At 41.9% G+C, this 13,735-nt stretch overlaps 1 protein-coding gene across 1 annotated transcript in view; it reads left to right on the forward strand.

The window, feature by feature from the left end:
• LAMA1 (laminin subunit alpha 1) overlaps positions 1–13,735 on the forward strand; it is a 239,231-nt gene that overhangs the window by 65,771 nt on the left and 159,725 nt on the right. Inside the window, exons 4-7 of the mRNA XM_040353992.1 lie at positions 6,127–6,369; positions 8,142–8,321; positions 12,660–12,749; positions 12,909–13,026. Of these exons, the coding sequence (XP_040209926.1) occupies positions 6,127–6,369; positions 8,142–8,321; positions 12,660–12,749; positions 12,909–13,026 (631 nt within the window). The remainder of the gene's footprint in view (positions 1–6,126; positions 6,370–8,141; positions 8,322–12,659; positions 12,750–12,908; positions 13,027–13,735) is intronic.

Consider the following 13,735-nt stretch of genomic DNA (forward strand, 5'->3'; position numbering starts at 1 on the left):
GTTTCATGAATTGAAAAATAACAAAACAGTAAAGTCATTTTTTTGTAAAATATGGAAGATGATGTTACGCCGAATAAATAGATACCTAACATGTCACGCTTTAAAATTGCGCACACTCATGGAATGGTGCAAAACTTTGTTACTTAAAAATCTCCATAGGCTATGATTTGAATTTTTTTACAGGTTACCAGTTTAGAGTTAGAGGAGGTCTAGTGCTAGAATTGTTGCACACGCTCTAACACACGTGGTGATACCTCACATATGAGGTTTGATTGGCGTTTACATACATGGGCGGGACTTATGTGTGTGTTCGCTTATGAGCGCAAGCTACTGGGGACAGGGGCGTTTAAAAAAAACATATATATATATATTATTATTTTTTACCCACTTTTCTTTTTTTTACGTTTTTATATTTTTGATCAATTTTATTCCTATTACAAGGAATGTAAACATCCCTTGTAATAGGAATAGTGTGTGACAGGTACTCTTTATGGAGAGATGCGGGGTCAATAAGACCCCACATCTCTCCTCCAAGCTGGAGAGCATGAGATCGTAAAAAAAAATTCACCGATCTCATGCTTACTAATCATCACATCGCGCCAGGGCCTTCGACGGTCATAGAGACAACTGGTGACCATCACAAAGCAGCTTACTATGTGAAACTCAATCCCACACTGCACCTACATCTTCACTGTCCCAGCTGTGAGTGCAGGACAGGCAGAGATCTGTGAGAGCTGTTGAGAGGAAAGCTGTCCTTGGTCTTTGTAAACACAGAAGGCTTCTGCTGTGTTTACTAGTGACAGTGGGGAGTGTAGGGCGAGAGTTTCACCACGTTTCGGCTGAAAAAAAGCCCGGGTGGGCCATATTCGACCCACAGGCCTTGTGTTTGACACATGTGACTTAGAGTTTGTGTAAACCCCAACAATTAAAGTGGATTTCCGCCAAAATTTTTAAAAGTCAGCAACTACAAATACTGCAGCTGACTGACTTAAAATATGGACGCTTACCTGTCCAGGACGCCCGCAATGTCGGCACCCAAAGCCAATCTGGCTCTCGGGTGGAGGCGCCACCATCTTCAGTAAGAGAATCAGGAAGTGAAGCCCTGCTGCTTCACTTCCTGGTTCCCTACTGCGCATGTGCGAGTCACGCTGCGCATTCTCACTGGTCCCTGCTGTCTTCTGAGACCTGTGTGTCTTTTAGAAGACAGCGGGGGGGCGGAGGAGGGGCCAGACGTGGCGTAGATATCTGTGGTTACTGTGGCTATCTGTGCTCGGAAGTGGGAGAAAATACCTGGCTTAGACAGGTATCTGCCCTCCCATCCCCCCTGAAAGGTGCCAAATGTGACACCGGAGGTGGGGGGGGGGGAGGATTCTGAAAAGCGAAAGTTCAATTTTTGGGTGGAACTCCCCTTTAAAGTGATTGTAACTTTTTTTTTTTTTTTTATTCAAGACATGCCATACTTACCTGCTCTGTGCAAGGGTTTTGCCCTTTGTAAACAAAATTAAATGTTGGGTTGTGGAAAGCTTTCTCTTCAACATAGCTGTAAATTCTCCAAGTGACATTAAGAAAGCAGCATGACCACAAGACCCATGTCAGTTCCTAATGACCTTTGTCACTTTCAGCTCCAGACACCAAAATCGAAGGCATGAAAATAATTATAAATGTTGTTAACAGATTGAAAATATCAAATATAGCCTATCAGTTCAATAAATTTCAGCGCTTATGGTCTCCATCTGAGTGTGTGCATAATAGACAGGATATCATTGCACAGTTATAAGATACTGAAGCAACAGACAAATTACACTATCCAAAATGACGTGTTTATGCATAAAGATGGGTTGAACAAGTTCCATGTGATTATAGTCCTATACTGACTGAATTTTTTACATGTATTCAGAAACCTGTATTTGGAGACTTAGAACTAACCACGTATAACAGTGGTAGTTACTTGATATAGCCATCAAGTGCAGCCTGGATCACTAAAGGGCTGCACATAATGTACATAATGTACAGTACATGTGATGCAACAAAAAAATTGGGCAGATTGGACATACTATAGTAGATGATCAGAATCTGTGGGTATGCTACAGGATATTGTCAAAGATATGCTGCCGACATGGTTGCAGACTAGGGACATGCTGTAGGAGAGTGTCAGACAGGGACACGCTACAAGCAACTGCTAGAAACGAATGCCAGCTCCCTTCAGCCCCTTCAATAATTCACCACCACCATATTTGATATTTTTCTCAGCAAGATTCATTATAAAATGGCAGAGGAAAAAATACACAAAAAGAAAGGAATGGACAGCACAGACAAGTAAGGAAGTGTAAAATAAATATAACCTATAATTTAGCTAGCAGAATCCAGGGTAATTCAGTTTTCTTTTGCCGTCCTTTTATAATCATCTTTTCAAGTAAACCACTAACCATAGTCTGGTGAAACCTGGGGACTGCACAGTAGGTACCAGAGGGTGCACAGGTTGGGAATCAGGGGTCTAAACCTTTGAAAGCTTTGCAACATCCCTGCCAAGATATCTGTGAAGATAGTGGGAAAAAACTGCGCTAAACCCAAATGTGAAAACAAAAATCAAGCAGCTGACACTCAAACAAAGTCTCATTGAAATAATAGAAAAATAGTGTAGCGCTAATAGTGTGAAAGTGTAAAGGATGTGCTCCTAGGTGGTGAGACAAGTAAAAAAACACAATAAAAAACGTAAGTGAATGATGTGTACAAAATACACTGGGCCAGATTCAGGTAGGGGCGCGCAAAACTGCGGCGGCGTAACGTATGACATTTACGTTACGTGGCCACAAGTTTTACAGTCAAGTGCTTGATTCACAAAGCACTTGCCTGTAAAGTTGCGGCGGCGTAGCGTAAAAGGGGCCGGCGTAAGTGCGCGTAATTCAAATGATCCCGTAGGGGGCGTGGATCATTTAAATTAGGCGCGCTCCCGCGCCGAACGTACTGCCCATGCGCCGTCCCTAAAATTTCCCAACGTGCATTGCGGTAATTGATGTCGTAAGGACGTCATTGGTATCGACGTGAACGTAAATGGCGTCCAGCGCCATTCACGGACGACTTACGCAAACTCCGTAAAATTTTGAAATCGCGACGCGGGAACGACGTCCATACTTAACATTGGCTGCGCCTCCTAATAGCAGGAGCAGCCTTCCAGCGAAAACGGCGTACACAAACGACGTAAAAAACGAGCTCCGGCCACACGTACGTTTGTGAATCGGCGTAAGTATGCAATTTGCATACTCTACGCTGACAACTACGGGTGCGCCACCTAGCGGCCAGCGTCAGAATGCACCCTAAGATACGACGGCATAAGAGACTTATGCCAGTCGTATCTTAGGCTACAGACGGCGTATCTAGCTTTCTGAATACACAAAGTAGATACGCCGGCGCTACTTAGCAATTACGCTACGTATCTATGGATACGCAGGCGTAATTGCTCTCTGAATCTACCCCACTGTAATTAATATAATGAAGTGCCGTCCCAAACGTAAATATAGGCTCCCGGTAAAGAAATGTAGAGAAAAGTCCACAACAACAGGAGAAAGCGAATATAACTTCTTCTTATTGAAGTGACACCAAATAGTAGAGGTGAGGTAAAGAGTTGCCTGTAGTCACTCTTATAGCTTTTCTGAGGTAAATGAATGAGGAACCCTTACCGGCTATGTTGGACACACATGTTTTCCGACATTGGGTCATGTAAGCTTAGGGTCCTGGATGGTCTGGATCCACTGTTGAACAGAAAAGATGGTCCGGGTAGGTCAAGGTGTAGAGTCCCCAGATCACAGCTGCTGAGTGCCGCAGGTACAGCAAACGTCCCTTCAGGGTCGAGCCAGACTAGATATAAACCAGGGTATTACCTCATGCGCTCCAATGTAAAGATATAATAATAAAAAGGGGCTCCAAATGGTGCAGGTTAACCAAAAAATTGGTTTTATTGAAACAAGACACAAAAAAGTGATCACAAGACATAAAAAAGAGAGTATAAAAAGCAATGTGGGGTGCAGTTAATGCTGGCCCTGGGACTTACCTGTCCAGGAATCCAGCGGTGTCCTCACCTGAGAAGATTTTTCAATTGGGTGCTGGCACTGCCATCTTGAATAAGGGAAACTGGCAGTAAAGCCTTGAGGCTTCATAGACAGTTTCCTACTGTGCACGCGTGAAGCGCGCTGTGCTTTGTGAATGGGCCAACTGCGGGGGGGACTTCTGGCTCAGTTCGCCACAGTAAAATGAGCTGGAAGTGGGAGGGTCAAAACCCTGTCCCCCAAAAGGTGTCAAATGTGGCAGCAGAGGAGGAGGAGAAGGCAGAAAAACAGAGCTTCCCTTTTGGGTGGAGCTTAAGGCCCCATTCACACCTGAGCAACACAGAACGCCGCTGTGGCGTCACTTTTTTTTATGTGTTTTTTGGAGCAGCATTATTCATTTTGAACGGGCCTCCCTCCACTCCAAAAATGCTACAAAGAAGCTCATGTACCAAAATTTGGCACTGAGTCAGGTGTGTTTATGTGTTGGTCTTACTGTACAACTAAAGGGTCCTGTATAAAAGTAAAATAAAATCCTCCACCTTGCCTGACTGAGCCAAAGTCTGCATTACTGTCCCATATGATATTTTATGTCTAGAGAATGGGGTAAAGTCCTGCTAACTCCTCCAGGCTAGACTGGTCCTTGCTGGCTCTTTTCCCTTGCACTCTGGCAGACAGATGCCTTCTGAAATCCTCAAGACAGATGCAGGGACCATAGTCCTTCATTGGACATGGATATGTTGAAGGACAATCCACTTCCCAAGCAAAGGGAAGTGCCGTTTGTCAAGGAAAAGAGGATCAGGTAAAATAAAAATGCTTTTACCATACCCTAGACACAAACGAGAAGCTAACCCTTGCAGTGCAAGTAAAGCACTATGTACTGCAGTGTGTTTTTTTTTTTAAATTACTACTACTTTTATAGTAGTGATTAAAAACAACACTCTATCCTCGTAGAGTCTCCACTGTTGTCTAATAAAACAAACGTGGGAATGGTGATGAAGTGAAAAACGTAGTGCAGCAATTTGTAGCATGCTACACTGCCTCCAGCAGGCACATTATTTGATTGCAGACTTAAACACTGAATAGGAAAAGCTAGTACAGGTATTTTTTTGTTTTGTTTTCCAATTCCTAAACTTTTTATATTTTAAGAATCCCCCACCTAATATAATCTGATCACTTACCATACCCAGTTACACATCTGACATATGATCGTGCTATTTGGGTAACTGACATATACTACTAATATAGGCTTGTGCACATGGCCTGCAATGCAAATGCATGGTAATAGGACATACTACATCTAGCGACACGCAACATAAAACATGTCAATCACAGCTTCATAACACATGCATTTGACGTTCCTTTCTAACACATTTTCAAACGCAGGAAACCATGACTATACATAAGACTATGCTCACTTTTGTTGTCTGAAGCTAAATCTTTAACAGGTAAGAGAGCTGCTCACTAGGGTAATTGATGTCCACTCAGAAGCAGATGGGTGCTGGCAATGCACAGGATGTGCAAAAGCAATAAGGATATGGACAGCCGCACTCCAGTAACTTGAAAAAAGACGTGCCCTTTATTGGGTACAGGAAAAAATGCACTACAGATATCAGCACACAGTGGGATAAACAGCTGACGCGTTTCGCATTGAGTGTCAATGATTAAGCATTGACACTCAATGCGAAACGCGTCAGCTGTTTATCCCACTGTGTGCTGATATCTGTAGTGCATTTTTTCCTGTACCCAATAAAGGGCACGTCTTTTTTCAAGTTACTGGAGTGCGGCTGTCCATATCCTTATTGCTTTTGCATAAATCTTTAACAGCTTTGATATGAATCTAAAATTCATAGAGATTTATCAAGAACAAACCTAGTTAGACTTGTTTCCGCTTCCCCATCTGCATTATATTTATATGTGCTGGACCTTTGGATACAAACATCACAATGCAACATAGGCTTGGAGATGTTTACAAAGTTCACCATCTGTACCATATAGTTGCGTAATAGGCACCAAATATTTATATTAATCAATTTTAAAATGTATGTATAAAACGTGTAACATAATGACTATATCCTTTCTTTAGGTCTTTCAAGTTGCCTATGTGATCATTAAAGCAGCAAATTCCCCACGACCTGGAAATTGGATTTTAGAGCGTTCTCTTGATGGAGTGGAGTTCATGCCATGGCAGTATTATGCAGTTAGTGACACAGACTGCCTGACTCGTTACAACGTCACACCAAGACTGGGGCCGCCAACATACAAGAGAGATGATGAGGTCATCTGTACATCATACTATTCAAGGCTTGTGCCTCTGGAGCATGGAGAGGTAATTTATAAAAATCATTATTATATTTCCTCTCCGTGGGCTGTTTTATGTTAGACCATGCAGCGGCACAATCTGTCACCGGCTGTGTCCACGGGACAGCTGATGACTAATCGGAGTACCAGCTCCCTGCCGGTACCATGTGACCACCTTGACGAATCACAGGTCACATGTCAGTTTTTTACAACGGATGGTTTCCTTTCATGCCACCCAATGTGTTCAATTGTGTTTCTAGCTGCGATAGGTCAGTTTGATCACATGGTACAGCCAGGGTCAATCAAAGCCCATCTGTACCATGTACTTAGCTTGGACCAATCATAATCACAATAAAACAGACTGAAAGCAATGTAATTCACTGCTATAAGCAAACACAGTAGGGGTTATTTACGAAAGGCAAATCCACTTTGCACTACAAGTGCAAACTACAAGTGCAAAGTGCACTTGAAATTGCACTGAAAGTGCACTTGAAAGTACAGCCGCGGTAGATCTGAAATGAGGGGAAGCTCTGCTGATTTTATTATCCAATCACGTGCTAGCTAAAATGCTGTTTTTTATTTTCCTTGCATGTCGCCCTCGGATCTACAGCGACTGCACTTCCAAGTGCTCTTTCAGTGCAATTTCAAGTGCACTTTGCACTTGTAGTTTGCACTTAGTGGAAAGTGAATTTGTAGGGGAAAGTGGATTTGCCTTTCGTAAATAACCCCCAATGTGTTAAAAACAAATTCTGATTACTTTCCCAGAGCAGTACAATGTTACTTGGTCCTTTGGATCTGGTATGGATATTAAGGGGAACCCTGCACCAAAATTTAAAAAAAAATTGCGTGTGGGTACCCCCAAAATCCATCCCAGGCCCTTCAGTTCTGGTATGGATATTAAGGGGAACCTGAACACCAACAATACAAAACAGATGAACCAAATTAATGTGTTGCTCTATCTCTTTAAATTCTTAATTATGAAAAATCGTGTGAATAGCAATCCAAAATTGAAAATAAGAAATCTAAAATCACATAGTGTCACAAAAAACACACAAACATATAAAGTACTTTAAATCGGTGCCATAAGTCTATAAGTGTCGACACACCATGCTTCAAAACTTGTGTTAAGATAATCATCCAGGGAATCCTCCACCGACACATCAAACTGCTTACCAAAACTAATGGACCTCACAGATCAAGAGGTCTAATGCCGCGTACACACGGAAATTCCGACAAGAAAACCGTGGATTTTTTCTGACGGAATGTTGGCTCAAACTTGTGTTGCATACACATGGTCACACAAATCTTGTCAGAAATTCCGAACGTCAAGAACGCAGTGATGTACAAAGCGTACGACGAGCTGAGATTAATGAAGTTCAATAGGCAGTTTGGCTCGTCTGCTTGATTCTGAGCATGCATGTTTTTTGCGCGTTGGAATTGCATACAGATGAGTGGATTTTCTGATAGGATTTTTTTCCGTCGGAAAAATAGAGAACCTGCTCTTAATCTTTTGTTGGCGGAAATTCCGACAGCAAAAGTCCGTTGGAGCATACACATGGTTGGAATTTCCTACCAAAAGCTTACATCGGACTTTTCTTGTCGGAATTTTTAACCGTGTGTACACGGCATCACTGTGCTTCAATATGTGGTCCAAAGAGTAGCCAGAATCCAAATACTCTCATCACAAACAGCAGCTCATGCACACACAGATACTCGCAAATACAAGCAAAATCAACACAAGTAATTTGAAAATGTTAATGTTGCAAACAATTTTACACTATTCTTGTTTTTATTAAACAGATTCACACCTCACTGATCAATGGAAGACCAAGTGCTGATGATCCCTCCCCAACGTTGTTGGATTTTACATCTGCACGATACATCCGTCTTCGCTTGCAGCGCATTAGAACTCTTAATGCTGATCTCATGATTCTAAGCCACAAGGATTTAAGGGATGTGGATCCCATTGTAACACGAAGAGTAAGTGTTCATAATTGTACTTCTATCATAGAAATACTGGTTAAAATTAGAAGCATGATGCCTTTGATAGAATATCTGAAGTAATAAACTGCAGTTCAAATAAATGTGTAGTACCTTCTGCCTAAACTAAGGGCCTTTATTAACCTTATTACTGACTCGTATGAATAAAATGCAAAGTCAGATAATCATGAGATATAACCAGTCTAGGAGCATCTAGATATCCTGAGTTACATTTGCCAAGTAATTATTTACACTGTACCTGAACATGTCTACTCATCATTAAACAGTCTCCTAGACCAGGTCTGGTATCCAGCTACCTCTGTAGGCTGTGAAAAAATGTGTTACATCTAATTCAGCTGTTACATTGTAGACTTGTCAGCTAAGTTTAACATTGCTGCAAAAGAAACTATGGCCCAGATTCAAAAAGGAGATACGACGGTGTATCTCTGAGTTGTGCCGTCGTATCTATGTGCCTGATTCTTAGAAGAATCAATGTACTATCTACGAGAATCTGGCCCTATATATTTTCTTTGCTGGACTGAAAAATAGTTAGGGCCAGATTCTCGTAGATCGGCGTAACTTTGTGCGGGCGTAACGTATCCTATTTATGTTACGCCTCCGCAACTTTTACAGGCAAGTGCCGTATTCTCAAAAGAAAGTTGCGGCGGCGTAGCGTAAATAGGCCGGCGTAAGCCCGCCTAATTCAAATTGTGATGAGGTGGGCGTGTGTTATGTAAAATAGCCATGACCCGACGTGATTGACGTTTTTCACGAACGGCGCATGCGACGTCCGTGGACATATCCCAGTGTGCATTGCTCCAAATACGCCACAAGGACATATTGGTTTTGACGTGAACATAAATTACATTATGGGTCCAGCCCCATTCACGTACAAGTTACGCAAACAACGTAAAATATTCAAAATTCGACGCGGGAACGGCGTCCATACTTAACATTGGTACGCCGAATGTACGCCACCATATAGCAGGGGTAACTTTACGCCGGGAAAAGCCTAACGTAAACGGCGTATCTGTACTGCGTCGGCCGGGCATACGTTCGTGAATCCGCGTATCTAGCTGATTTACATATTTCTACGCGTAAATCAGCGGACACATGGACACATAGGATCACAATATTTAGCTTATAGGAGCAGAAAAAATTCGAATAACATAATAACAGGTTCTAGGAGCTTAAAAAAAACACTAGTGTGCATGACACCTATTATTTGGACAGAAATATGTTCTGGTGCTTGAAAAAGAACATGGTTTGCCCAATTTCCTTTGAGCTTGTGATTACGATTTTTTTTTGTTATTTACATAAAAACATATAAATATATATATATATACACACACACACACACACACACACACACACACACACACACACAGTGGGGCAGATCCACGTACCTCGGCGCATCTTTCTGCCGGGCGCAGCGTATCTAAGATACACTACGCCGCCGTCAATCCTCAAGGAATTCGCGATGTAAGTTACGGGGGCGTAGTGTATCTTTGGCGGCGTAAGGGCGCGGAATTCAAATGGATGTAATGGGGGCGTGTTTTATGTAAATACGTCGTGACCCGACGTAAACAACGTTTTTTTTGAACGGCGCATGCGCCGTCTGTGGGGGTATTCCAATGCGCATGCTCGAAATGAAACAGGAACAAGCCAATGTTTAAGACAGTGACGTCATTCTACGCAAATCCCTATTCGCGAACGACTTACGCAAACGACGTAAAAAATTCTAAATGCGAGGCGGGAACGACGGCCATACTTAACATTGAGTACGCCTCATAATAGCAGGGGTAACTACGCCGGAAAAAGCCGAACGCAAACAACGTAAAAAAATGGGCCGACCGGACGTACGTTCGTGGATCGCCGTAACAAGCTAATTTGCATACTTGACGCGGAATTTGACGGAAACGCCACCTAGCGGCCGCCGAAAAATTGCACCTAAGATCCGACGGCCTACTAAGACGTACGCCTGTCGGTTCGATCCGAGATGCAGTCGTATCTTGTTTTGTAAATACAAAACAAAGATATGACGCGCAAAATTTGAAATTACGCGGCGTATCAAGAGATACGCCGGTGTAATTCTTTCGTGGATCTGGCCCCGTATCTCACAAAAGTGCGTACACCCCTCACATTTTTGTAAATATTTTATTATATCTTTCATGTGACAACACTAAAGAAATTACACTTTGCTGCAATGTTAAGTAATAAGTGTACAGCTTGTATAACAGTGTCCCCTCAAAATAACTCAACACACAGCCATTAATGTCCAAACTGCTGGCAACAAAATTCAGTACAACCCTAATTGATAATGTCCAAATTGGGCCCAAAGTGTCAATATTATGTGTGGCCACCATTATTTTCCAGCACTGCCTTAACTCACTTGGGCATGGAGTTCACCAGAGATTCACAGGTTGCCACTGGAGTCCTCTTCCACTCCTCCATGATGACATCACGGAGCTGGTGGATGTTAGAGATCTTGCGCTCCTCCACCCTCCATTTGATGATGCCCCACGGATGCTCAATAGGGTTTAGGTCTTGGCCAGCCCATCACCTTTACCCTCAGCTTCTTTAGCAAGGCAGTGGTCATCTTGGAGGTGTGTTTGGGGTCATTAAAATGTTGAAATACTGCCCAGCATCCCTGTCTCTGAAGGGAGGGGATCATGCTTTGCTTCAGTATGTCACAAAACATATTGGCATTCATGGTTCCCTCAATGAACTGTAGCTCCCCAGTGCCAGCAGCACTCAAGTAGCCCCAGACCATGACACTCCCACCACCATGCTTGACTGTAAACAAGACACACTTGTCTTTGTACTCCTCACCTGGTTGCCATCACACATGTTTGGCACCATCTGAACCAAATAAGTTTATCTTGATCTCATCAGACCACAGGACATGGTTCCAGTAATCCATGTCCTTAGTCTGCTTGTCCTTCAGCAAACTGTTTGCAGGCTTTCTTGTGCATCATCTTTAGAAGAGGCTTCCTTCTGGGACAACAGCCATGCCAACCAATTTGAGGAAGTGTACAGTGTATGGTCTGAGCACTGACCGGCTGACCCCCCACCCCTTCAACCTCTGCAGCAATGCTGGCAGCACTCATAGGTCTATTTCCCAAAGACAACCTCTGTTTATGACGCTAAGCACATGCACTCAACGACTTTGGTCGACCATCGCGAGGCCTGTTCTGAGTGGATCCTGTCCTGTTAAACCGATGTATGGTCTTCGCCACCATGCTGCAGCTTGGTTTCAGGATCTTGGAAATCTTCTTATAGCCTAGGCCATCTTTATGTAGAGCAACAATTCTTTTTTTTATATCCTCAGTGAGTTCTTTGCCACAAGGTGCCATGTTGAACTTCCAGTGACCAGTATGAGAGAGTGAGAGCGATAACACCAAAGTTAAAACACCTGCTCCCCATTCATATCTGAGACCTTGTAACACTAACGAGTCACATGACAGCGGGGAGGCAAAATGGCTATGTGGGCCCAATTTGGAATTTTTTTTACTTAGGCGCGTGCCAGCGGTTTAGACATTAATGCCTGTGTTTTGAGTTATTTTGAGGGGACAGCAAATTGACACTGTTATACAAGCTGTACACTCACTACTTTACATTGGGGAAAACTCAGTGATAAGGTTTATTTGACATTGTGAGGAGGGGTACAAGTTTGTCTTTCTGAGGATGAGCTTGTGCGTCAAAATTTAACCTCATCGCTTTTCACCTTTTGAGACCCATAATTGCCACCTTTTCTCTTGGAATATATATATATATATATATATATATATATATATATATATATATATATATATATATATATATATATATATATATATATATTACATTTAGTTGAAAGTACCCTTGGGGGCAGACATTAAGTATATAGTATTAGCTTAGTGTAAGTAATTGGAAGCTAACATTTTGCAGTTCAACCCATTTGTATTGCCTCACTGACTCCCAAACCAAAGTTTCACCCAGTTTTAACCCCATAATTTTATGTTCCTGAGATGAGATTACAACCTTATGTCATGATAGGTATGGCATAATACCTAGCTTTCTTTTGCTTTGGCCACCAATTCATCCAATACTCTGTATGTAAAATCGTCTATATAATGATACTTTGTCATATTTGGTGATACATGCGCATGGCCATATCAGTATACATGCACAGCAAGACGTTTGTTGTGTAAGTTTTCAGATTTTCATTTCTGTATTTTAGATTTTGATTCATTTTGTGGATTCATAAATATAAAATATAAAATTGTTCAACACCTAATTGTTTTTAATGTTTCTATAAGTCATGAAGTATTTACCCCAATTGTTATCTCTTTTCAGTATTACTATTCTCTCAAGGACGTATCGGTTGGAGGAATGTGCATTTGCTATGGGCACGCTCGCAGCTGTCCCTGGGATGAAGTGACCCAGGTAAGTTAGAACTATATTCCTAGGACAAAGGGAAGCTATTGCAGTTTCAGTTGGGTCAGCTGAATGCAGTCATATAATTCAATTTTTGTCATTAAAATAACATTCTTTGTCATTCTAGGTTAATATTTAAAAGCTTTTTCACATTATCTCTTTCTACAGAAACTCCAGTGTCAGTGTGAACGAAACACTTGCGGTGAGAGCTGTAATGAGTGTTGCCCTGGTTACCATCAGAATCCATGGCGACCTGGCACCATTTCGGTTGGCAATAAATGTGAGAGTAAGTTGGATCTCAGTTCTACTGTATGATGTGAGGATGTGTGAACTTCTTTCAGGGCATTTTTTACTTTGTTCAGTTACTTTTTCTTTCCGGTAGGTAATAATCTAGGTCCTAAAATATCAGTATAGGCTTTGACTAATATTCTTACTTTATTGTAAATTGAAGGATAAACTTATTTGGGTCTCTACAGAGATTAACTATATTTTGTGTGACAGTGGTGAATATTCCATGATGCACAGTTTCATTTACTACCGTATGTTATTTGGCAAACTTTTGTGACTGAAAATTATATTATAAGTCATAATGGCTGAGAATGGTCTTCCATTGATAGCGGTATAAAAGGCTAGAAAAATTGCAGAGCCGTAAAATGTAGTTATAGGAAATCTGTATCTTCATATTGTCTTTAGAAGCAGGTAGATGTAAGATATTACATTTTTGACTACCCAATGGCATGCTCAAGGGAAAAACAGCATCTTTGACTGTCTAAAATAATACCTGCTGTTGTGGGTTCATATTCCGTGAAAGCCTGGTTCCCTTATTTTTCCATCTCAATGGCAATCTTTTTTTACATTTATACTATAAACCCACCAATACCCTCAGCAGAAGCATGTCCCCCAAGTTATCCCGGGAGAACAACTTCCAATTGCAAATATAGTACATTGGATATCAGTGACCCTGAAGAGATTAACACAAAAGGAAACCCTCACAG

The sequence above is a fragment of the Rana temporaria genome, chromosome 5 (genome assembly GCF_905171775.1).
Source record: "Rana temporaria chromosome 5, aRanTem1.1, whole genome shotgun sequence".
Lineage (NCBI taxonomy): Eukaryota > Metazoa > Chordata > Amphibia > Anura > Ranidae > Rana > Rana temporaria.